This window comes from Cottoperca gobio, chromosome 14, assembly GCF_900634415.1.
Source record: "Cottoperca gobio chromosome 14, fCotGob3.1, whole genome shotgun sequence".
Taxonomy (NCBI): domain Eukaryota; kingdom Metazoa; phylum Chordata; class Actinopteri; order Perciformes; family Bovichtidae; genus Cottoperca; species Cottoperca gobio.
Window position 1 is genome coordinate 6,591,003 of NC_041368.1, and position 25,909 is coordinate 6,616,911.

Consider the following 25,909-nt stretch of genomic DNA (forward strand, 5'->3'; position numbering starts at 1 on the left):
TATGTGGCCTGCGGATTGAAATAAAATAACAGCTTCCCACCCTGGTTATGGTGGCAATGGTTGTTGCTTTTCCATCCCAAGTTAGCATCATATGTCTTGGCTTGGTGGCCATGCTGTAAATCTTGCAGACCTAGAATAAAAATGCTGCAGCCAGCAGAACACAGACTTGTATGTTGGATCCCCGTGAAGAAGGACAAAAACAGCCACAAAGAAAAATCCATTGACGCAGAAACTCTTCCTGTGTGCGTTTGGTAGCATGCTTTTGTTGCCTCTACATAACCAGACCAAATACAAGACCTATAGGTTCGTGAAAAATACTGTGTGACAATGTTTCCCTGCTCTGTCCTTTTCCTATATTGCTTAATTAATCCAGTAATTATTTTGCGCAGCTAAAATAAACATGATCATTTCCATTCAACTAACGTGTTTGTTTAAATGCGAGTAGAGAATTTATTTGTTAATCTTGGATAAAAATGTCCTAGAGAACAGAACAGAACAGAGAAAGTTCAGAGCATGATCACTGCTCATATGACTGGCTGGCATAATGTGTAACGTTAGAGACTGCACCTATTTACAGCTGCACAGCAGAAGGTAATTAAAATCTGAGGAATTTTACTATTTAAAAAATAGTTTTAACTATGCAATGAGACAAAAGAATCCAAGATGATGACACATTCAACAGTCGAATCAAGTAAACTCAGTTATCCATTTTTGAAGAACAGGCTCCTTTTCTTTCCACCCACATAAATATTTTTGCTGTTTTCCAGAGCTGCAGCTGCACAGCCCTGTGTTTAAAAAAATATATTAGTTGTTCCAAGATCATCCTTGCCCTTTTGGTTTTAAAACCTTGATTTAGATTACCGCCTATGCAAGGTAAAGTAAGAGCCAAATATATTTTTGGATTTGATTTAACCGTATTACATAGGCAACACGAGGTGGTATCAGGCTTTAGGCCTGTACTCGCCTGCATGGAAACACGGAAATATTTGAGAAAAGTGATTCTGGACTGCACTGACTGTCTTGGTCAAATAAGATCAGTGTTTTAACCAACATTCTTAAACCAAGACGTGTGGCACTCCCTCTTGTTGTGACCACTGTTATGTAGTGCATACTAAGTTGACAGCACACTCCATGCTCAACAGACCTCACATGATGGCTCGGACACACTCTGTCCGACGCTGCAGCACCACGTGTCTCAGAAATACTGTCTTTTTTGACAATACTATCCGATATTGTCAATCTAACATATTATGATTTTATCTAAGTCGGCTGATTTGTTTTCTTAGATTGTTCCTCATGCAGAAAAATATATTTAGGAAGCTTCCATGTATTTATCTTGTCTAAAATGTCTAAAAGGTGACTTTCTAAAAATACATCTTACGTTTCTGTCTTTGTGCAGGTGGTTTGTGTCTCCAAACATGGTCTAGCTAAAATCTCTGAAGCAGCAGCAGCAGCAGCAGCCCGCTAGCACTGAGCCAGGATGTCCAGCAGCTCGGGCTACCCCGCCAGCCAGAGGAGCTTCAGCAGCGAGCAGGGCCGGTACCCAGCACATTCTGTCCAGTACTCCTTCACCGGCTCGCGCCACCAACAGGTAAAACCTTCCTTCTGTCTTGTGTTTGTCTTTTTCATAATTCAGCCAGCTCTCTCGACACTGTAGCTTTTATATGTTACCTTTACTTTGAGGCTTTGGAGGTTAATATGTAAATCCACTTCTATGAGTTATAATTATATCAAATAAAAAGCTTTTCCTAAAGTCACAAAGTGCTTTTATATCATTTGCATTTGCAGCATTTCGGCTTTCTTATAGTTTCCTAACCATAACTGGGTCAGGATCTAATTCAAGATAGTACGTTGTGATTGCTGTGTCGGAACTCATCCTGACGAAAGTCTCCAGCCACATTCAGCCAGATTCTCTAATGGACGTATTTGGTCTCAGATGCAATAACAAACCAGGCTGTCCACCGTTTATTTGATTACATCTACGAACATGTTGTGGGGCAGTTACGGCAGAAGTTCAGAGATATTCGCCAAACAAAGCCTTTGTGCTGCACCCAAAATCTGTGCGTGTGGTTAATCTCAAGCGGAGGTGATTCAGATGCGGAGGTGGCGTCTCCGTCTCGCTCGCAGTGGTCGGTGCGGCTTCAGGCTTGCCCAAACCCAGCTGGAGCAGCAACAGCATTTTCCCTGCATCAGATAACCTACTAGTGAAATGTAGCTGATTTTCTATTACTTATTTGCTGTGGTGGCATTATTATTATTAGTGTTAATATTCTTTTTATTGAGTCTGGTTCTATTGATATTTCAACTCTAATAAGGCCCATAAGGTCATGTGAAGACTTTTAACGTGTAATATTAGTACAAGTTAAGGCATGCCATGTTTACAGTTTTATATAAGAAGAGTTTGTTGTCAAATTAAAATGAAATTAAGATCAAGAACAAATAATCGCGATGAATATTTGTGATTCTCAGTTCCGTCATAATTATGCAGCTCTATAAAGTATCGTATTTATTTGCAGCTCACTTTCCAGTTGCATGTTGATTTGACTGTAACTATTGGACGATGTGTGTTAGCTGTTTTGGATGACATACTTCTTAGAAGCTTACTTTCACAGAAAACTGTCAATGGCACATTTCTGCACATTTGGATTGTTTGCTTAAATCTAGCACAACTGGAGTTATGAAATGTTTCCTGTAACTGCATTTGCTTGTTCAGGTTTGTTTGGACACACTGTGTGCTGATAACAGTTATGTGTTCTTTACCCAATCCTTTTTTGATAAAAGCTTTGGAGTTTTAAAAAGGTTTTAATCTATTTTCTTGACATCAACAACATTACTTTTGGCCTGCCAGGCAGCTCTACTGGTTTCAGTAAATTCATTGTGCTTTAACTGATGAGATGTTTGAAAGAGAGCCGGAGTCTTGCCAACTTCCGGACCATGGTATTCTGTTCTTGTTTTAGGCTATGATGGGCATCTCCTCCTGTACTGTTGTGTAATGTGTGAACCATGTTATTTAAACAAGCAGCTTTAATTAGTTTTAAATATTAAGCACTTATACCTCCACATGCTGCAGTTGTTGAGAGGTAAACATTCCCATAGAGTTTATTTAGGAACTTTGCCTTTTATTATATTGAGTACAGCAGAGAGCTTACAGGAAATGAGGAGGGTGAAGGGGAAGTGACATACAACAAAGGTCCCCAACCGGATTTGAACTGAGGACGATGAAATTAAATTGTGAGTGCCTGAAAGCCCCAGGCCTCCCGACACTTGCAGACCAGTCAGTGTAGTAACTTGTGCAACAGAAAACAAACTACATGCTTGAAATGATGCTTCAGGTCACAGTTACACGTGTAAAGCCTAACTGAAGCAGCCAGTGTAGACGGCTGTATTGATTAAAACTGAAGCGTATCTGTTGCATAAGATGGATGTGTTGCCCAGTGACGACAGGACTTTGCCTCTCTGTTAGCATGATTTGATTGCTGCATCTCTGAAGTGCTTTGTTATAGTTGTAGATTTTCTGGTCAGAAGGTCTGTCCACACACACACACACACACACACACACACACACACACACACACACACACACACACACACACACACACACTCTCTTTTTCATACTGACACACACACACACACACTCTCTTTTTCATACTGACACACACACACACACACTCTCTTTTTCATACTGACACACACACACACACACTCTTTTTCATACTGGTGTTGACATTGATTAGATTGCTTTATAAATGTGTTTGTGTCTACCTCTTGCCTTCAGGATTTCTCCATCCCAGACTATCGGACTCACATGCAAGATCCACAGGGTCGGCGAAGACCGTCTTTACTTTCTGAATTCCACCCTGGAACTGAAAGGTAAGGCTTTGGGTCTACAAGGGTCTGTATTGGAGAGTAGTTTTTACTTTTGCACTCAGGGATGCCATGGATGTCCCCAGATTACAGTTTGGGAATGACAGCTAGATGTACCTTTTGATATGTTTGGAAATGTCTTGTTTACTTGTGTCCTGCAGGCCACCAGAGAGACGCCATGGTTACGAACAGCAGTTTCACTCAGCCCAGTCTGAGCATGAGGCCATGGATGCTAAACGCCCTCGCATGGAGACTGTTTCTGAGGGCCACATCAGCCGCACACCTCTCACTGCTGGGGGTATTCTCATGCCCATAAGCCATACAGTACAGGACAGTCTTAGAGCCTCTGCGGATGTCAAAAAGGTGGGCCCTGTTCCTCTTCACCTACTTTTTCAAACCAAGAAGTCCCATTTGGTTTCAGTAGTGTAAGTTAGTCTGAGTTACTCAGGTGAAATGGAAATATGCCACATTTCCACTGCATGTTTCGGCGCAGCTCTCAACTCGACTCTTTTTTTGGTTACTTTTTTTTGCTCCACCTCGGTCGAGGTTCCAAGTGAGCTGAGCCGATACCAGAAGGTGGAGTTAAAATAATGCAGACCCCTGATTGGTCAGAGAGAATCGCCATTTACGCAACATGCGACATCCTGTACAAACCCGCCATTTTAGCCAAGCTATGCTGCCGTCAATGGTAACCACAATTAGCTTTAGTCCATTCGAATTAGATTTTAAAAAATGGCAGCCCACAAAAGTACGCTGTACACAACATCCCGATGTAAGGATTCAGCAAGTGTCGCGCTGAAGATGATGTCACAGCAGTTTGATGTGGCTTCACTATTGTAATCAGCTGAGAATCCCGTCTACACTGAGAGGGTACTATCCGCATTAGAAAACAAAATGGAGAATTAGACCTGATATCAAAAGTGAGTTGAGTCAAGTCGAGCATAAGGTGCAGTGGAAAAGAGGCTTTAGATACAGTCATCAACAAAAGGTAGGACCTTTTGTAAAGACACCCCCTCACTGCCTGCTTTCAACTTTAAAGTTAGCAGAATATGTCTGGATAGAATCTTTCTGTTCTCATCTTGATTTCTCAATCTCAATGAACCTTTTTGTTTTTGCCAGGAGTCTCAGTTCACTCTCAAAGTGGATTCCCCGTCCCATGGAGGACATGCACATCACATGAGTGATGACCAGGACGCTTCTCCTTCCAAACTATCCAAGGAGGAGCTGATCCAGAGTATGGACCGTGTGGACCGAGAGATTGCTAAAGTAGAGCAGCAGATTTTCAAGCTGAAGAAAAAGCAGGTTGGTTACATAGTGAAACATCTTGTCTCTTCACATGCACCAATTTCTTTTTGCAAAAGTAAGGATTTCATTTGATATGTTGATGAAGCAATAACCCATGAGAGACTGACGGTGATTTTGAACGGCAATGAGGAGCTGTTGAACCTCGTGTAATTAGAAACCAAGTAGAAGTTGTAAATGTCTGGTATCCATCCATCGATCCATCCATCGTCTACCGCTTATCCGGGATCGGGTCGCGGGGGCAGCAGCTCCAGTAAGGAACCCCAATCTTCCCTTCTCCGGGCCACATCCTCCAGCTCCGACTGGGGGATCCCGAGGCGTTCCCAGGCCAGAGAGGAGATATAATCTCTCCACCGAGTCCTGGGTCTTCCCCGGGGTCTCCTCCCAGCTGGACGTGCCTGGAACACCTCCCTAGGGAGGCGCCCAGGTGGCATCCTTACTAGATGCCCGAACCACCTCAACTGGCTCCTTTCAACGTAAAGGAGCAGCGGCTCTACTCCGAGTCTCTCACGGATGGCTGAGCTTCTCACCCTATCTCTAAGGGAGACGCCAGCCACCCGTCTGAGAAAACCCATTTCGGCCGCTTGTACCCGTGATCTCGTTCTTTCGGTCATGACCCAGCCTTCATGACCATAGGTGAGGGTAGGAACGAAGATCGACCGGTAGATTGAGAGCTTTGCCTTCTGGCTCAGCTCTCTTTTCGTCACAACGGTGCGGTAAAGTGACTGTAATACCGCCCCCGCTGCTCCGATTCTCCGGCCAATCTCTCGCTCCATTGTCCCCTCACTCGCAAACAAGACCCCGAGGTACTTAAACTCCTTCACTTGGGGTAATGGCTCATTCCCTACCCGGAGTAGGCAATCCACCGGTTTCCTGCTGAGAGCCATGGCCTCAGATTTGGAGGTGCTGATCCTCATCCCAACCGCTGCACACTCGGCTGCGAACCGATCCAGTGACTGTTGAAGGTCACAGACCGATGATGCCATAAGGACCACATCATCTGCAAAGAGCAGCGATGAGATCCTCAGGTCACCGAACTGCAACCCCTCTCCTCCACGACTACGCCTCGATATCCTATCCATGAAAATCACGAACAGGATTGGTGATAAAGCGCAGCCCTGGCGGAGGCCAACATTCACTGGAAATGAGTCCTGACTTACTGCCGAGTATTCGGACACAACTCTCGCTTTGGGCGTACAGGGATTGGATGGCCCTCAAAAGTGACCCCCTCACCCCATACTCCCGCAGCATCCTCCCACAGTATCACCCGGGGGACCCGGTCATATGCCTTCTCCAGATCCACAAAACACATGTAGACCGGATGGGCGTACTCCCAGGCCCCCTCCAGGATCCTTGCGAGAGTGAAGAGTTGGTCCGTTGTTCCACGACCAGGACGGAATCCGCATTGTTCCTCTTCAATCAGAGGTTCGACTACCGGCCGAACCCTCCTTTCCAGTACCTTGGAGTAGACTTTACCAGGGAGGCTGAGAAGTGTGATACCCCTGTAGTTGGCACACACTCTCTGGTCCCCCTTTTTAAATAGGGGAACCACTCCCAATGTCTGGTAGTCGATTAATAATTGTTCAATTTAATTGGTGTTCTAATTACATTTTTTACTTGCATAGCCATGCATGTGTTCAGGTGTGTTTTTTTATTGTTTATTCAGCGGCCTTTACAAGTTATCAATCCAGATACAATTTGAATATAAATGTTTGTAAGAGAATTAAGTGACATAGAAACTGAAGCATGCAGTTGATGTGACAAATGTAACATGTTGTTGTCGGCTTAATTTGTAGCTAGCTTTGATATTCTTCCAGCAGTATTTAGACCTTGGAACTTTGTGCTCCCTGTTTTATTCAGCACACAGAGCTCTAGGGTGCACTTTGTCTGCATCAGAAGACAACAACATACTCTTACAGATCTATGGCTTAACAAGCCTGTTCCCATCATCTACTCTGTCTTTTCCCAATAAGGTGCTCTCAAAAACTGAATTTCTAGAGCGACAGGCTTACTTTTTCACGGGACCATTTCCCTGTCTAGATTAGCTTGTTTTTAATTTAGTTTGTGGCCGTTCTTCGTCCATCCTTTTCTCCTGAATTCCGTCTCATTAGATCGGAATGTGAGATGAAGTTTGCTGGGAGAGAGTACGTCTCAGTTTCCCCCCCAAGATTTTCAGGGATTTATTTGTTTATTTGTGGTATTTCAGGAACTCCTGACCTCGTCTCTGTAACCTGGGAGTTTACATAACCTTTAACTTGTAAACATTGACCTACGAAACACTCACCAGTTCAAACCTTCAGTTAAAACAAAAAGTTGTACTTGAACAGGCCTGTAGAGAGTCATCTGATAATGCCTGCATGGGCCTTGGTTCTCAGAAGCTGAGATCAGATGAGCACAGTGTAGATGCATCTGTGCTTTCCATCACTTTTTGAAAATGAAAGCAGATAAAAGTCGTACAAAATGGTTAATAGGGTTGTGAATAGAAGAAAGCAAGCCTCCTTTATTTTCCTGTGTGTTTTGTCTCGTGTGCTATTGGTCAAAATGTTTTGTGTTGATGTTGTCTCTTAGCAACAACTGGAGGAGGAAGCAGCGAAGCCAATGGAGCCAGAAAAGCCAGTCACCCCTCCCCCAGTGGAGCACAAGCATCGCAGCATAGTCCAGATCATCTATGATGAGAACCGGGTCAGTCATCTGCTGCAAACACCGAGACACAGCGACAACACTATTAGTTCTTCATGGGCATCAGCCATTCTTTTATCTATCATCTCTGTGTCTCCTCAAAGCTGGAAAAAACGACTTTCTTTTTACTCCAGGGTTAACCAGTGCAAAGTGTGTTCTTCAATAAAAAGTTGTGTTAATGATAAGATAATTATACCCCCCCACCCCCGGCTTTATTATCTGTGTTTCAGCTGAACAATAGGGGAATGAGTGAGTGTGTGTGTTTATGGAGTTCACTGTAGTTCATGTCTGTCCGACGATGTTGTGCTAGGAAAGCACTGAGACACGCCTTCCTTCTCAGTCAGCCATTAACCCTTTAGGCTGCAGAGCTGCTCCTGCACCGTGCACAGCATTTCGTCTGGCAGCTGTGGTTGTTTGTCTCCGTTTGTAAATGTAGGCTTATGAAAAGGGAAAATCTAAAGTTATTCTGTATCGTCCAAGAAAAACTTACTGTCGTAGCAAAATTAATTATGCTGCAGCGGAAACACGTGTCGCTCCTTTCAGGCAGGTGCAGCAGCTTTTAAATGTATTAATTGCAGAAGCTCATACCTCAGGAGCAAATTAAATGCATCTAAAAATGATCAAACAAGGATCCATTTCTTCTCGACTTAAGACTTAAGGTTATTACATAAGTTTATTTTGAGTTTAGGGTTTTCCTGAATCTTTGCCCTGATTTATTTGTTCAATGTTACACATCACACCCTTGATCAGGAGACCGTTTTAATTGCTGTTTAAAATGGTAAAATGTTTAACAAATGCCTGCCACGTGTAATGATTTGTTTTTGAATACGCTCAAATTGCATTCTCTCTGTTATTGTAGACCTTGTTATTAAGATATGATCTGTTGTTCTTTGTTGTAGAAAAAAGCTGAGGAGGCGCATAAAGTATTTGAAGGTCTTGGCCCTAAGGTTGAGCTGGTATGTGATTTAATGGTTGATGATATGTTTTGTTCTTGCATGAGCTTTGAGAAAAATATTGTGCTTTAGCTCAGTAGCAAGTTAGATATTACTGCTTGTCTAATGGCTAATAATTAATCCCCTGCCTGTGTCGCGTCTGCTTTTTCCCTTCTTAGCCCCTCTACAATCAGCCATCAGACACAAAGGTGTACCATGACAACATCAAGACGTGAGTAGTTCTTCCATAGATTCATTTCATGAACATCTGTCAGCCTTGAAAAGTGCAAGGACATTTGATTGGTACCACACTAACGGGATAGGGTCCATCTCAGCTGAGGAAAATGCTGACATCAGCAAATAGACCCATCTCATAAATTGGTCTTATCTGATTGCAGAGTCACCTGATTGAGTTTCCCCACTGACGGCAAAGAGTGAAGTGAAAGAACATGTGTGTCTGCATTAGGTGTGTTTAAAGTAGGCTTGTGTTGAGGGGTTGAAGGCCATGCCGTCTAGGATAAAAGCCTTATCGGTGTGTACCAGGAGAGCGACCCATCTGGCTCCGTCATTTATCAGGACAGAGACCACCTCTGTGTGAATCTGCTGTACGGGCCACACTCTCACTATTCTCTCCTCACAGCCACCGTCACGTGTCAGCAGAAGAGTTCCAAGTATTTTGTAGCTGCAGCAGTGCAAATAAACAATGATGTCCATGATGTATTTTGGTGGGGGTGTTGGAAAATATATCAAAATCCATCCCACAAAGAGATTTCAAATTTTACAAAGCTGCACTTGTAATACTGATTACTGATTGGAATACTTGCCTTTGTACTTACTAGATCTTTGTTGTTGTTGCTGAAACACTTCTAGGATATTACTTCTCTTATGTTAGGCAGCTTTATATGCTTTCTTGGTAAATATCACAATACTAGTGAACATAGTAACATTTCACTGATTCATGTGTTTTTCTCCTTTTAGCAACCAAGTCATGAGGAAGAAGCTGATTTTGTTCTTCAAGAGGAGGAACCACGCTCGTAAACAAAGGGTAAGTGTCCCTGCTGTTAGAAAAGCATTGTTCCAGGTATTTGTGTCAATGACACAACATTAGCGGCGCCAACCTTTTCCATAGTCCCATCATACCTGACTGCTTACGCTCTGCTGACCTCAGCTGCCCAGGGGAAATATTAATGGTATTGTTAAAGCTTTCGCGGTATCTTCACTGTTTACTTAAAGCTACGTAATATTGACACACGGGATACTTTGCAGAATTTCAACAAACTGCAGTTTTTCTGGTTTTAACATTTGCATTTTTCTGTGTGAATCTCACCGACTCGGAGAGAACCTTTTGTTTTGATATTACACATGAGCCAATTAGCTTCATACTTTTGCAACTGTAGTTGTTTGAATGTTCATGTTGTTGGACAGCTCACTGAATATTAAGTGCTAATGAAAATGAAAAGTGAAAATTGGTCTGCGAGCCTGTACCTGAGCTAAATGCTACCATTAGCTAGTTAGAGCTAAAAACAAAACACAGCTAACAGAATGATAGGAGTGTTATTAGTTTTGCAGGTATTTGGTACTGAACTAAATTAGCAAATACATTGAAATTGTGTCCTTATGATAAAAGTTAAGGGATCGCCAAAGTTATTACAATTCACTCAGGGGCGACATAAATGTTGGAACTAAATTTCATGACAATTCATCCAGATCACTTAAACCAACAACCAAGTCAGTCGGCTATTCTCTGGGGACCATGGATGTTTACAAAAGTTCATGGCACTGACGTTGTTGACATATTTCAGTCTCAAGCAAAGTGGTGGAGCGACTGACCGACATCGCCATCCCGCTGCTAGCATGGCTAAAAGAAATAATGCATTGATGTATTTATAGTACAGGAAATGCCTTGTTTTCCTCTGTTTGTTGAAAAGTATGGTGTTGGCCAAGAAGTGCTGTTTATATGTAGTATAATAAAAAATATTGGCACATTGAAGAACAGATCTATGAAATACGCCGGTCTCGCTGGTTTTTTACGTTTTCTTTTTATCACTAATCAGTGATTTTAAATATTTCTGCAGCCCATTTCTTTTTATATTGCAATGGCTCTGTGAGTCCCACCTTTCTCTGCCTGTTCCCTGTCGGGGTCAGACAGACCCTTTTGGACTCTGAACAATGGTAGAGTGCACATGGCTTTGTGCCAAGAGGAAGGTGAATTGTTTGCCCCTGACTGCAGAGAGTGGAAACGAGGCTGTATTGTCCTCCCAATAAAGGAATTTTTCCATGTCTACACTAAACATTTTAACTCTTACATCTCCCTTTTGATTTATTTATAAAGTAAAACTTAAAATTAAGCTTTTGTCCCTTTTCCTGTAGAATTATAATTTAAGCATGTATGTGCTTGATTGCAAAGCAATGAGCTTTTGAAAACTATTTGTAAGATGAATAGTTGCAGCCGCCATGTCCTCAGAATTCTGCAGCTTGTCTGTACTTGTGTTTATATTTTGTTTTCATGTTCTCTTGAAAAGATAAACTGCAACACTCATTTTCACTATAGTGTTTTTAATAGATAAATCATGCACTGATACGTGTTCACCTGTAGACTATAGGAATTAGCCCTATATAATAATAATTGTGTCTGTTATTTGCATCTCTTCTGCCTCTTCTGCTCGGTGACATTTTATGGCTGTACAAAATTTCCTCTTTTTTTTTACATTCAAAGCTTCTTTTGAGATTTTCGGAAGACGCTTCAAATGTCTGTCGTCATATTTTAGGACATATTCACACTAAAAAAAATACAAAATCCTCGATATAATTAAAGTGATTTATCGGATTAAATGTGTTTATTCTTTATTTATTAAATCAACTCCTCATCACCTTTGTGTGTGGGAGAGAAAATGTTCTACTGTAGTGAAATGTTGTTTTTGAGGCTAAACCCCAACAAATGGTATTGAAGAAGAATATTTTGTTAGATAAAAACATGTTGTGAATTTTGGAAATGATATCATCTATACTTTTTCAGTAAATGTTGACTTTTGGACTTTACAACGCTCTGGAGTTATTAGGAATGTTTGGATCACACCAGTCTGAAACAAACGTACGCAGCCACCACTGGAATCTAATTGTACAAATACTATACTACTAATACTATTAGTGCAGCCTCATTTTTATCTGCACCTGTGCAGAATTACCGGCTTTAAACAGAATGAATAGACATACAAAAAGAAAGCTGTTCAATTTTTTATTTTGAACGTCAACGTTATGAATGAATCTTCAAATTATTCGATACAGCCTTGATTGTCTGTACCGCAAACAAACTGAGCTCTATCCATTGCTTCGTTAGAAACCTGAGAATTTCTTTACCATTGTACAAGTTGCATCTTAACCGTTATTAAGGATCAGTTGTACGTTTTCAGGACAATATGTATTCAGAGGTTTTTCTCAAAATAGCCTTTATTTTGAAGTAAAGGTTTTATTGAGGTGATGTTCCAAGATCAGAAGATCTCAATACCCTTTTAATCCGTATTACAGTCAGTGGTTTAAGAAAACAGTGTTTGGTATAAAAACATCTGCTCCATCATGATATTTTATATATAATGTTCCTTTTTGGATATTCTGGCTCATGGCAGTGGCAGAAAGTCATTTTGGCTCTTACTCTAGTGACGGACGCCAAGTGCCCACTCCTGATATTGCATTGATTTCCCACGCTGTGTACACAGGAACAGAATATCTGCCAGCGCTACGACCAGCTGATGGAAGCGTGGGAGAAAAAGGTGGAGCGAATGGAGAACAACCCCAGACGCAAAGCTAAGGACAGCAGAACACGGGAGTACTACGAAAGGCAATTCCCTGAGATCCGCAAGCAGAGAGAGCAGCAGGAGCGCTTCCAGAGGTAATCGTCTTTACCTGTGACTCGTCAACACTGAGACATTATACAGAGGCTTTGATACAATATATGTTTTGCTAAGATGTGTTATTGAAGCACACAAATACAAATCTCACTTTTGGTTTACAGTCTTCCTCCTCAATTCCATAGTGCATATTGGTTGGTTTACATTGGCTTGGGTGGACTTTGTTTTCCCGAAGGTGTAACTGTAACTCTGTAACTCAGGATTATTTTCTTAAATCGATTTGTCTTTAAAATGTCAGGAAATTGTGAAACATCCCCATTACAATTTTTGTGAGGCAAAGTTTACATATTGTCTGCCCAATTTTATTTACTTACTTTCCAAAACCCAAAGATATTGAGTTTTTTATCATAAGAGCAAATATGAATATTTTAGAAGCTGAAGCAGAAGGGATTGTCTGTTGAGTCAATCATCAAAATTGTTGCAGACGATCTTTCTTTCTATCAGTTAATCGAGTAATTGTTGCAGCTCTAGTACAGACGCACCGTTTTCTGTTTATTACTGGTAACAGGATGGACTCCTAGACCTCAAATTGCACAGCACATGCTGAAGTAAACACATTTAGTTTGAAACAGTGATGGATCTACTGAATGTGGAGACGTGGTCAAAGATGGAGGGACTACAGTGAAATCATATTCGTTCTAGAAATCTTTTTGATGCATTGATAATGTTGACGTGACCTGTAGCCACACCAGGACATTAAAATGGTCTCCTCCATTTCTTAAGATGTCTGTTCAGCTATCGCCTAAATAGAGAACACTGGGTGGTGTGTGTGGTGGCCTACTTTGTGCAGAGACACTGGCTGTCTGATGGGACACCGGGTCCAGCGTCTGGTTGGCGCTGACGCTTTGTGCTTTCACTGAAATCTCCAAGAGAGACTCTTATCAATTAATGACGTGTACTTGATTCTGTTTGTTAAAGTGTTTAAGGCTCAAAAACGTTTTCCTGTCGCTCGTATTAACCATTTGACTCTGGATTTGGTTGGAAAAGAAACTACTGTGAATAAATCACGGAAGCTTGGAAATTGTATTTCCTCTGAAGAAGAAGAATGGAACAGAACTGTTTTTGTCTCAACACAGCAACAAATGTGATGTTACTTTTTAAAATAACATTGTACATTTGTAACACACTATGTTCCTGTTTTCCACAGGGTTGGACAAAGAGGAACAGGCCTTTCAGCAACAATCGCAAGAAGCGAGCATGAGATTTCTGAAATCATAGATGGCCTTTCTGAGCAGGAGGTGGGTATTATCTGGAGTGCCTTTGTAAATATATTACAATGTGGATGTGAAACCACATGGCTGGATGACAACAGCCTCAATAGAAGTGTCACAGTTTGTGTTTTTGAAGAGGGAGAATTCTCTGTAACGTTTCCCTTGCATCATCTGGAATACATTTAATATACACGACTCACAAAGGGAGAAAGATGGTTTACTAAACAAGGGAGACTATTGGAGTAACTGGCCACTTCCCCTGTCCGTGTTCCACAGAACAACGAGAAACAGATGAGACAACTGTCGGTGATCCCTCCCATGATGTACGACTCCGAGCAGAGGCGAGTGAAGTTCATCAACATGAACGGCCTGATGGATGACCCGATGAAGGTGTACAAAGCCCGGCAGTTCATGAATGTTTGGACTGAACATGAAAAGGAGATCTTTAAGGAGAAGTGAGTTTTGATTTGATGGCGGCACAGGTTGTCTGGAGTGCAGACTTGGTTTATAAATCTTAATGCCACCCTGGACTTGCACTGATATATTTTTAGCTTCGGCACATGAGTAAGGGTGGTGATGGCCTAGTGGTCTAGTGGTACGCCTTCCAAACAAAACACTTGAAGGTCTGGAGTTCATTACCAGGCTGCAACCATTGTACCCCTGAGCAAGGTACTTAACCTTGAGTTGCTCCAGGGAGACTGTCCCTGTAGTTAGTTCACTGTAAGTCGCTCTGGATAAGAGCGTCTGCTAAATGACCTGTAATGTAATGTAATAATGAGTAACGACTGGCTTCTCTTTCTAGGTTTGTTCAACACCCCAAGAACTTTGGCCTGATTGCCTCCTATTTGGAGAGAAAGGTAAATTGCTGCTTTTATTTTACACGTGCCGATTGGAATATATTGCAGGAATTCATGTTATTGATATTTTTGGGCGGTCTAGTCAGAAACACAATACTGGTTTTCTAGACCTTAGATGTGGTCTCTTTTCATGGTAAAATAAATTGAGCCCTGCAGACTGGAATGAAGCTTTTTGCTTTTTGCTTTCCCTGTTGTGTACAAGATGTAAAGTCTTTTTTTTTAAACAAACGAATATATTAAAAAACACTCCTCCGCATATTTCTTCACCCATTGGCCGTGTATATATATCCACTCCAAAGTTTATGTCTTGAATAGAGCTGCATAGACTCGACTAATCTAAAATCATCAGCAACTATTTTTGACAATCAATTAATTGTTAAAGTAGTTTTTCAGCCTCTCAAATATGGAGATTTCCTGCTTTTCTCTGTTTTATATCATATTAAAGTGAAAATCTTTGGTTTTCTGACAAAACAAGACATTTAAAGACATCACCTTGGACTGAGAAACTTGGATGGACATTTTTCACTATTTTCCAACAATTTATAGACCAAAGGATTTATCTATAAAATAACCGGCAGATTAATTAATAATAAATATAATAGTTAGTTGCAGTCCTAATCTTAATGATGACATACTTTGTCAGAACAAGTTAAGCTTGAACCTGTTGCCTCGGGGTTCATTGTCATATGATCCTAATAATATTCCATTTCTTGTTTCAGTGTGTTGCTGACTGTGTCCTTTACTACTACTTGACCAAGAAGAACCACAACTACAAGACGCTGGTGAGGCGGAACTATGGAAGACGGAGAGGAAGGAACCAGGTAAACATGAACCTTTTTATTAAACATCTGTTCGCTGTTTCTTCCAAACTCTATAGAGAAACCGATGTATTTATATGCAGTTTGCAATTGGCTGTGAGTGTGATGGTGTCACATGCTGAATTGCAACATTGGGTTTGCGTGACTTTGCTGAACCTGTTTCATGTGTCCTCGTCGGACTGGCAGCACATTTAGTGTTTGACAGATTTATGTCTACCACATATATTATTATTATGTTCCACACCTCTTTATGGTATTAAGTGCTAAGGATTTCCCCCCTACATTGCTGGCACTCGTGGGGCAGAGTGAGTCAAACGGGAAGTATAGTTATAGTTATATATATATATATATATATAGTATAGCCACCTTTTCTTGAATTAGCAAGCAACCCTTGGATTATAGTGATAAATAATAAAATTAATTGACTCGCTTGTTTGTCAATTCTCCAAAGATTCACCAGCATTATCTGTAAAAGCTGCATTATACCTCACCAAATACAGTCACATATAGATTAATTATAGAATTGATATAACTATATAAATAGGAGTTTGCACATTCTGGAAAATGTATTCAGGAAACTGAAGCTGTCACTTCCAGTTAATAATCATTTGGTCAAGTTTTGAATCTGATGCAAGTTGAACCCAGTCTTTCAACACGGTACAGTTTGTGTTTGAGATGTCCTGAAATGGACACGCTGTTCAGACGATAAACCAGCAGCAAAGTTGATTATTTTCTCCATCTGGAAAATAATCAGCAGATTAATTGCTAATGAAAATAATTGTTAGTTGCAGCCCTGTTTCAAATCCACACACACACACACACACAAACATACAAACAAACAAACAAACAAACAAACAAACAAACAAACAAACACACACACACACTGGTGACAAAAGGTCCGGCAGTGCAAGGGTAACTTTCAGAACATAGGGAAACTTGGGACAAATTTAGATATGTGTGTTTCTATAATATATAATTTAGAAGAAGCTGGATTTATTTTAAGTCACGACCATCTGTTTGATCCTGTTGCTATCTCTGCTGCATGCGGCTCCATAAAGATTTATTTGTCGCAGTATCGAGTATAGAGACAAACTGGCCTCAGTGTGAAGTTACTGTCAAACCTTTGTAAGATGTCAAAGTAAAACCTACAAAATGACGGTCTTGGAGATATGTTGTTGTACACAGACTGTTGTTTAGGGCTTTATATAATCGATGCCCCGCTCTTAAATCCAGTAGAAAAAGATGCACCATCTCACACAACACTCTGTTGGCTGACATTAAATATTGATTTCACTCATTCTGGTGCATATTTTCTCCTAGCTGGGCCTTTCCTTACTTCACTGATGCCACAGTCCTTGAACAGGACATTCTGTCTCTGCGTTGAGTACATCTGCTGTGTAACAGTGGATTGATTGTTGTCTTTACATGTGAGGTGCGGGATATATATTTTCTTTCTTAGAAGTTATACCATCAGGCACTTGATCTCAGTGAGATAATCAGAACTAGGATTGTTGGTCCAATACTTGTTCGTATCAGGTTTTAAACACTGATGGTGAACATGAGGTCGTCGATGTTCACACAAGATCCAGTTCAGCCTCTGTAGTGCATTGTTTAAAGTGGCAATAAATAACTTTTTGTAAACGGAGCCTTCATTTTTCCTGGTGAGAGAAAGAATTGCATAGGGAAATCGAGTCTTATAGGGAACCAATCTAATTGCAGATGGTGTCATAATATTATCGCCATTACATTGTGCAATCTACATTTAATTCATAACAATAAGTTAAAGCAAAAAAACGTGTTTATTGCTTCTTTAACATGTATGTCATAGTTATTAAATGTGGTTCCTACAACATTGTTTTTACACAAATGTGGTAGAAACTGTCACTTTGTCACTGTCATGTAAAAGCGTGTTTGAGATGTTCTCTATTATCTTCTTAAGGTTCAGGTCAGTTGCTTAAATGTCTCCAGTGCTTTTTTCCCAAAACCTCTTGTGATTGTGGAGAATGTTAGTCAATACAGATTTCTTTTCTTTGCCTTAATGTTCTTCAGGACGTTGTGGATTTTTAAGCTACTGGTGTAACTTAACAACAGCAGTTCTAGTGAATAGAGTGAGTCATTAGAGGGGGAAGGAAGAGGACGGAGTGAGCAAAAGCAACAGCAGTGGAATGTAGGGCGAGTGAGTGAAACTGAGAGAAAAAAACCTGAGCGAGACAGAGTCAGCACTGGCAGCTTATCCGCTGAGTGTGTGCTGTTGTGTTTTTTTTCTTTCGTTTTCCATTTCCTCTTTCTTCTGTTCCTCTGAGAGAGAGAGAGAGAGCGAGAGAGAGCGAGAGAGAGAGAGAGCGAGAGAGAGCGAGAGAGAGAGAGAGAGAGAGAGAGAGCGAGAGAGAGAGCGAGAGAGAGAGAGCGAGAGAGAGAGAGAGAGAGAGCGAGAGAGAGAGAGAGAGCGAGAGAGAGAGAGAGAGAGCGAGAGAGAGAGCGAGAGAGAGAGAGAGAGAGAGAGAGAGAGCGAGAGAGCGAGAGAGAGAGAGAGAGAGAGAGCGAGAGAGAGAGAGAGAGCGAGAGAGAGAGAGAGAGAGAGAGAGAGAGAGAGAGAGAGAGAGAGCGAGAGAGAGAGAGAGAGAGAGAGAAACACACACACACCCCTCTCTGAAATAGCTGAGTTGGTACAGCCCAGCCATCTGACAGGCCCAAAAACTCACTGTGCTGCTGTGAGTGCCAATCAAAGAGGAGTGCTCGGCAGGGATTACCTTGAGTGACCCTGCATAGATTAGTGCGTGCATGTGAGATGGACAATTCTTTGGGCGGCTTAAGCGGCCTGATGACACGCTTTCCCGGAATATGTGCGGCAGTGCCGTGGCCCGGCAGCCCTTCTAAGGAGCTCTGCTATGGTGCTGTCCTGCCCCTCTACTGCTACCGTTACCACCGCTATGGAAGTACTGGAGGGTAAACTCACATTTACAACACCAGTAAGCTGTGGCTCACAGAAGAGCAAAGGGGGTTTTATAACCAGCAAATGAGCTTGCAGGTATGTCACTAGCTTTGAAACCACAGTGTTTGCTTTTTAGTTGATAACACACTCACTCAATTTGTATCTCCTTGTTCTGTATCTTGTTTTTTTTCTTCCCCGTGTCGTATTTCCTATTGCGCTGTTGCTTGGGCAGTTTGCTTCTTAGCCTATTTGCTTGAGGCATGTAGGCAGTCAAACTCGGCTATTTTAGGGCAGTTTTTCTAGGACACGTGCAGACATGGTTTTTTTTTATTTAACAGTCAAACCAAGCCTGTGGAATGCATGTATTTATGCTATGCGGTAGGGACTTTGGGGAGGAGAAAATGTTGGAATTAGTTTTAATGTCATATTTTATAGTGCAGCGTGTATTGGGCATTATACACGGTGGCAGCTTTATAACATTCCCTGAGCACATGAAAGTATATGTCCCCCATGTCAGCTGAATCTTAATAACTGTACCTCTGCTCTAAATTAATATCCTGACTCCGGAAGAAAAAGGCAACTGTAAACTCACAGTGCACACTCGGGCTACATCCCCCACTGTGTTGGCTGCTACCACTTCATTGGTTGTTTTCATAAGTAGAAGCTGCACCTTCCCTACCTGGTCGTGTCTGAGGGTCTTCCCGCTCATATTGCTCTGCTCTGACTAAACAGCATCTGTATTATAACTGTCAGCTGGAAGCTTCATCCATAAAAAAGTTTTCCACGGTAAACAAATATTTTCAACAATTTCTTTATGCAGCTTTTTTATGACAAGCTACAGTTCAGTGTGGCATTTTATGACCTTATGTAATTGATTTTGAATGTTTATTATTGTGTAATATCTAACTATATATATATATATATATAACTTGATGCTGTAACTTTCACCTTTTATTTCAGTGACCTCTTCACTATGAAAACCAAAAAGTATTTTCTTATTCCAGATCACACAGCACAACGTTGCAGGGATGTGGTAGTTTGATCAGAATTCTCTATTTTCACAAATTGGTTTCTAAATTAGACATATTGCTGAACTCTTAGACAGACATCATATATCCAGACCAATATATCAATAACCAATAAGTAAAAAAATACATTTGCTTATCTGTTCTGTTATCACCTATGTCAGGAGAAAGAACCAAATACAAATGTGAAACAAAGAGTGTGTGCTGCGGAGGAGGCCAGGGCAGGAATTACATCTTCCATTGCAATCCTTCAAAAATACAGTTTTACACAGATCTCTTAAATTTGATCTGATGTACAAAAAAAATAAAAGAACTGCGCAATAGGCTATATTTTATTGTTTCATTTGTTAACACATTAATCAGAAGAGCCAAAGTCCAGAGGATGTGTTTGTGGTAAAATGCCAGAATGCAGGAATAGTATAAGTATTGTGCAGTTGTCAGTGCAACATCTTACTAGTTTTACTTAATTTAGCTTTTAGTGTTTTAAAAAGTTTTAAGTGGTAAAATGTTTAATCTATGACTTTACTGAGATAATATTCCTGTTGTGGTGAGCAAAGTAACGTTCAATGCAGCCATCTCCTGGCTGTCTATTTGTTTTTAAATATATTTTGTTCTATTCTGTTCAGTCAATAAAGCATCACATATACAAGGTGGGCAAATGTTCCCTGCAAGCTCCTTTCTTACATGCCTGGCAGTAAAGTTTATGTCCAGTAGATTTCATTGGTTTGTACTTGCACCGAGGATGAGCATTTTTTCCCTTGCAGAGCTCGCAGTAACCAGGGTAACTGTGGCTAAGGCTTGATGTTTTTCACCTTTTTTATTTTGACATAAATTGTGCCACCATGTTAACTCTGGATTCAATGCAGACTCTATACCAAGGAGTTAAATGCAGCTGCTAAATGTATTTGTTTACATTTTTTACCTCTTTTCCTTTTTCCTGCTTTTAATATAATCCTGTCACCAATATGTTTCAAGAGACATTATTTCCGAGTAATTATGTCAAAATGATGATGGCAATATCTGTAATGAATTGCAACAATAGAAGTGATGCATAGCAGACTTTTCATTTCCTATTCCTGCAGTGAAATAGCTTGAAGCAAGAGTGAGATATTCCTCTGGGGGCCTAAGTTCTGTGGTAGGAAAGGGAAGATTGACTTGTGGCTCTGTCATTTCCTCAATCAAACAGCACTTGTGAATCAGCAAAAGAGGGGAGAAATTAAAACTCTCAACATATTCAAGCCAGGTCAGGAAAAGAGCTTCATTTAAAAACACGGAAGAACCACAGGGCCTCATTGACTTTTGGAGAACATCTGTGTAGAGGCTCTTCACACAGTGTGGGAGAGAAGAGGCAGGAATGCCACGGCTCTCTGACCACCTCCAAAGCAAACACGAGCGCTCCCTGACCCAACCAGAACAGCATCTCACTGTAGGATATGTATAGGGAGGATAACTGATCTAAAACAGACTGGTCTGCTCTGCAAAATAAGTCTCTGAAATGTGTTGGATTGCCAAAAAAATGCTTTGCAGACTACTGCAGACAGGAAATGAGTCAAGAAGTCTAATTCCAAATCTGACCTGGTTCTCTCTGCATTCATCAACCTGCAATCTGAGCTCTGAATCTTCAGGGCTTCCCTTAAAGAATCTAACAGTGCAGCTGCATCATCATACTGTGCTGTAGAACCATCATACCACGTGTTCCTGTGAATACTCCTGTGCTATTTTAGCATGCAATATTCTAAATATGGGTTAACATCATACTTTACTGTAGAACAGTCATAACGCATCCTAAATATTTTTGCTCTGAATACTCTGAGGCTATTTTATCATGTGATATTCTTAATGTGGCTTAACCCAATTTTAAAATACCGTAGATTGCACCATCATATTTATAAAATCTGCCGAGACCCCTGATATGCATCAAAAAGTAATTTATAGACAAGAGACTAAAGAGCTTACAGCGATTAAATCAAAATTTTCAATTTGGTCTACAATTGATTAAAAGGAAAGTCTGTGAACTGAGCAGTATATGTGGGGGAACCTGAGATGGCATCACAGCAGTTTTAGTTAACACTTTTAACACTGTTAACTATGAAAGAATGTTCGTCAACAACCTTTCTATTACTAATCAGAATCAGAAATCCTTTATTAGTCCCACGACGGGGAAATTTACATCGTTACAGCAAAGAACATGCGAGCAAAAGAACATATGAGGTAAAGTGCCGAGCGCACGATAATTAAATAAAAATAATATAAGTACAAGCGGTTGAGTAGTTTATAAGACTAAGATGAGATGAGGACACGGCACCACATCATTAATTACAAACTGTAATGCTATACTGTAGCAACTGTAATACTATATCGACATGCATTATTGTAGACGAAAAAGACTAGACTAAAGTGTAGTTTATAAAATACAAACTTTACCGAAATCTCTCTTTATTTTCTATGACTTTAAAAAACAGGTTGAGGTTGACTTGATTTGATAAATACTACTAAGTAGTAACTTGTGTTTGACATGGGACTAAGACTTAATAAAATAAATTGCTGACAAAATAAACACTACCACATGCAGTTTTCTTTCCAATACTGTAGATTACATTTTTCTAGTCATGTAGCTCCACTCCAAGAAGGCCAAATCCCTCTGATTATTAACTGTCTTTGGTTAGAGCTGGCTAGAACAGCCGCTAATTCAAACAGCCGTGACGGTTGCGTACTGCCTGTTTTTGTGGAGTTTTTTAAAAGCATTTCTTCATCAGACTTTACTGTATTATATGGCCGACAGACTCCTCATGTGCAGAGCCACGTTGTTGTAAAATAGACAAGCGGCCACAACCCTGTTTTTATTTAATTTTTTTATAAGTTGTCCTCCTGCCTTCTCTCTCTTTGCATGAGCCCATATCTTTTGCCTTTACCATTGAGCGAAGCACATTCCATGGCCCCATCTGGTACCAGCATGGGATGTTTGGCTTGGCATAGCCAGACTTGTTCCAGCACAGCGCTTTCATGGAACAGGCAGAAGGAAGCATTCTGTGGTTATGTGATGATAAAGAATGTTGCTCTGTCCTCAATCACTCAGTCGGACCCGTTTTTTAAAATTCACTTTCGAATAATGTTTACACTCGGCTCCTGTAGGCAGTATTTATCTGGACTCAACCTCTACATTTTTAAAATTAAAAACACTAAGATGATGCTCTTTTCTACATGAAACAAATGTTTTATTTTTTTCAATGTGGTATAATGCAGAGACACTAGCTCAGGGCTCCCACTAATTCAGCGTAATGCTGAGTTTTTTATGCACTTTATATTTGTTTTTATGCCGGCCGTATCATTTTATTCCATCATATTTATCCCCCCCCCCCCCCCCCCCCCCACACACACACTTTGAAGGCCGGACCGTGAAGATATTTTCTTACATGAAACCGGTCCGTGCCGCAAAATAGGTCGCTGCTCTATCGGATTTAAGTCAGGGCTCTGACTTGGCCACTCAAGGACATTCACCTTCCTATCCTTAAGCCACTGCGTTGTTCTTTTGGTGGTACGTTTAGGATCGTTGTTGTGTTGGAAGGTGAATGACCTGCCCATCTTTAGCTGTCTAGCAGAAGGACGCAGGTTTTCCTCAATAATTTTTGGGTGAACTTGGTAGCATCCATTTTCCATTTGAATCCTGACCAAGTTCCCAGTCCCTGCTGAAGAGAAACATCCCCACAACATATTGTTGCCACCACCATGCTTCACAGTAGGTATGGTGTGTTTTGGGTGGTGTGCTGCGTTTGGTTTTCACCAAACATAGCGCTTGGAGTTCAGTCCAAAAAATTCAATCTTAGTCCCATCTGACCTTTTTCCACATGGCAACAGAATCTTCCAGGTGTGTTTTTGCATAGCACAACCAAGACTCTTTTTTCAGAAAAGGCTTCTTTCTTGCCACCCTGCCATACAGGCCAGCTTTGTGAGATTGTCGTCACATGCACAGACCATCCGAGAACTGCTGTCTGGTCTCACTAGCTTGGACAGTCCGCTCTAGCACCTGTAGGGCAGCTCAGCCAAACGGCTCCCCTGGTTCCACTGGGACAGTACAAAGGGTCCTTTTCCATGTCTCTGACAAGGGTGACTGCGCCAGTGCCTCCTTCTCGTACTCATTAAATGGAGTGGCTGAAGCTGCCATCAAAAACAATATCCTCCTCTGGAACCAAATAGGTGGATCAGCTCCACATCGGCCAGCCTAGCAGCCCTTACTGCACGAGGCATGATGGTGCAATTCATGCACGGGTCCTCCGAGAGGCCCTCTCTCAGATGCTCAAGGCCAAGGCTAGAGGGGCAAAGGTCATGGCCCTGCTCTGGTTGAAGAGCAGCCATACAGATGTTACAGCCAGGAGAGCTAAACATAGCGACAGCAGCAGAGAACTCGCCACGTGCAGCTACGTCAGTTTTGAGGGAGAGCACTCTGCTGACTTGTAGAAAACCAGGCCACGAAGCAGTGAGAGGGGAGCAAGGACACTCTTCACCAGTGCAGTTGTGGGTTAGCGTGAACAAGAGCACTCTGCTAACTATGAAAACGTGACTTTGTTGATATAAATACTCGACCTGCGCATGCGCAAGACTAAAGATATTCAGTGTTGAGCACTGCCTCTAGCTGTCAGGAAGGACGAACTAGAACATCTTTATTAGTGTCATAGTCAAGCCCTTTACTTTAGGGAAACATAAATTAATGCTTGTGGTAGGCTTTTACATCTGAATTAAAGCATTGATATCACTAAGGACTTAAAAGTATTCTCTGCCTGGTATTTTCTTCTGGCAAACCTAAATCACTGTAACTGATCTACACATTGACCTTTTTTATTTTTATTTTGTTCAAGGTAAAACAGCTAAAACTTTTCTGTGTTTTGTCTCCAGCAAATAACACGTCCCTCACAAGAAGAAAAATCTGACGAGAAAAACGAAGAGGAAAAATCTGAGAAATCCGAGAAAAAAGAGGACGAGGAAAAGAAGGACGAGGAAGAGAAAGATGAAAAGGAGGATTCTAGGTGAGTTGTGAATAGTTGTTGACCATAAGGCTTGCAGTTAAAGCTCCCTTCTACATGCTGTCAGTCTTGGCTCTAGTGTTTGAAAGCCAAGTGGAAAATAGTCACCCTTGAAAGTTCAAAGACCCCGTATAGTTGCAAGTTGTGTTTCCATTCAATTTTACATTACATCATTTAGTAGACTCTTATCCAGAGCGACTTACAGTGAACTAACTTCAGGGACAGTCTCCCTGGAGCAACTCAGGGACCTTGCTCGGGCACAATGGTGTCAGCCCTAGTATTGAACTCACAACCTTCTGGTTTGGAAGGCGTACCACCAGACCACTGGTCACCAGTATCACCACCCAATTTTCAAGCAAACTTTTGAAATGTGACAAAAATGATTTGGAGCGAATAAACTCTGCTACGCAAAGCGTAATTTCTACAGTAGTTGGCAGTATAGGATACACTTTACGCATGGCTGTAATCCGCCAGTAAACAGTAGAAGAAGTAGAGTGGCGAACCGGAAACAAAACAAGTCGCCTTGGCCATCTAACTCATCTATGAGAGAAAAATGGAGAGCGGTCTTCAGGAATTTGTTTTAATTGGGCAAGTCAGCTTTCATGTCAGCTGGTATTGGCCATGTTTCATGCTGTCCGGAGATTTAAGACAAACTAATGCTAGGTTGTATAATGTTACGGGGATAACTGGAAAGATGCCGACAGCTGATCACTTGTGAGTTAAATGTTTTGTACGTCAGAACATATTCGACAAATACATTTCAATGTCCCATTTAGCGCATCGTTTTCGACAAAGGCAAAAAAACACTTCAAGCTAGCCTAAAAAAAGTTTAATACAATATTGCTGTTTCCATACAGTTCTTCTAATGCAATACTTCACAATGCGCTTAAAAATAAGTTTATGCAAATAAGACTACAGTTGTGTGTATATCAACCATATTCTTCCAACCTTTGAACAAGAGACATGACTGTAGCTTGTGCTGTTTGTGAAGCAATCCTTCCTGGAAGAAACCTTTTTGACATTAAATGGGAATGTACAAAGCTTGCATCACATTCATCTTTAATGGCGCAGGAGTTGACTTTTATCATATCGTAAGATTCAATTAGTCTTATTGAGTTACCTATTATAATCATGTGATAAACAGAAAGCAAGTTCTGTTATCGTCTCATAAAATAATGAAGGAAAATCAAAGACGGTGGAGTGAAGGGAAGATTTCACATCCCCAGGCCCTTGGTGGAGTGATGCATGTTCATGACTTGGAAGGGGACAGCAGTGTCTGTTTTTGTATGTGGCTATTGGACAAGACAACTTGCTAACTTGTTAACAAGTCTGTCTGGCTTGAGTGCAGGCAAATTCAAAAATGCTT

General features: G+C 41.1%; 1 protein-coding gene across 6 annotated transcripts in view; it reads left to right on the forward strand.

Annotated features, from left to right (window-relative positions):
* ncor1 (nuclear receptor corepressor 1) overlaps positions 1-25,909 on the forward strand; it is a 57,803-nt gene that overhangs the window by 1,736 nt on the left and 30,158 nt on the right. For 3 of the 6 annotated variants that reach the window (XM_029447923.1, XM_029447926.1, XM_029447927.1), the window contains exons 2-15: positions 1,400-1,591; positions 3,776-3,870; positions 4,026-4,227; positions 4,984-5,166; positions 7,735-7,848; positions 8,745-8,801; positions 8,957-9,009; positions 9,756-9,822; positions 12,491-12,663; positions 13,830-13,920; positions 14,170-14,348; positions 14,696-14,750; positions 15,470-15,571; positions 24,416-24,546. In XM_029447923.1, coding sequence (XP_029303783.1) covers positions 1,481-1,591; positions 3,776-3,870; positions 4,026-4,227; positions 4,984-5,166; positions 7,735-7,848; positions 8,745-8,801; positions 8,957-9,009; positions 9,756-9,822; positions 12,491-12,663; positions 13,830-13,920; positions 14,170-14,348; positions 14,696-14,750; positions 15,470-15,571; positions 24,416-24,546 — 1,613 coding nt within the window. In that variant the 5' untranslated portion in view covers positions 1,400-1,480. Of the gene's footprint in view, positions 1-255; positions 304-1,399; positions 1,592-3,775; positions 3,871-4,025; positions 4,228-4,983; positions 5,167-7,734; positions 7,849-8,744; positions 8,802-8,956; positions 9,010-9,755; positions 9,823-12,490; positions 12,664-13,829; positions 13,921-14,169; positions 14,349-14,695; positions 14,751-15,469; positions 15,572-18,208; positions 18,597-24,415; positions 24,547-25,909 lie in introns of those variants that run through there. The other 3 variants (XM_029447924.1, XM_029447925.1, XM_029447928.1) reach the window with 3 other exon arrangements.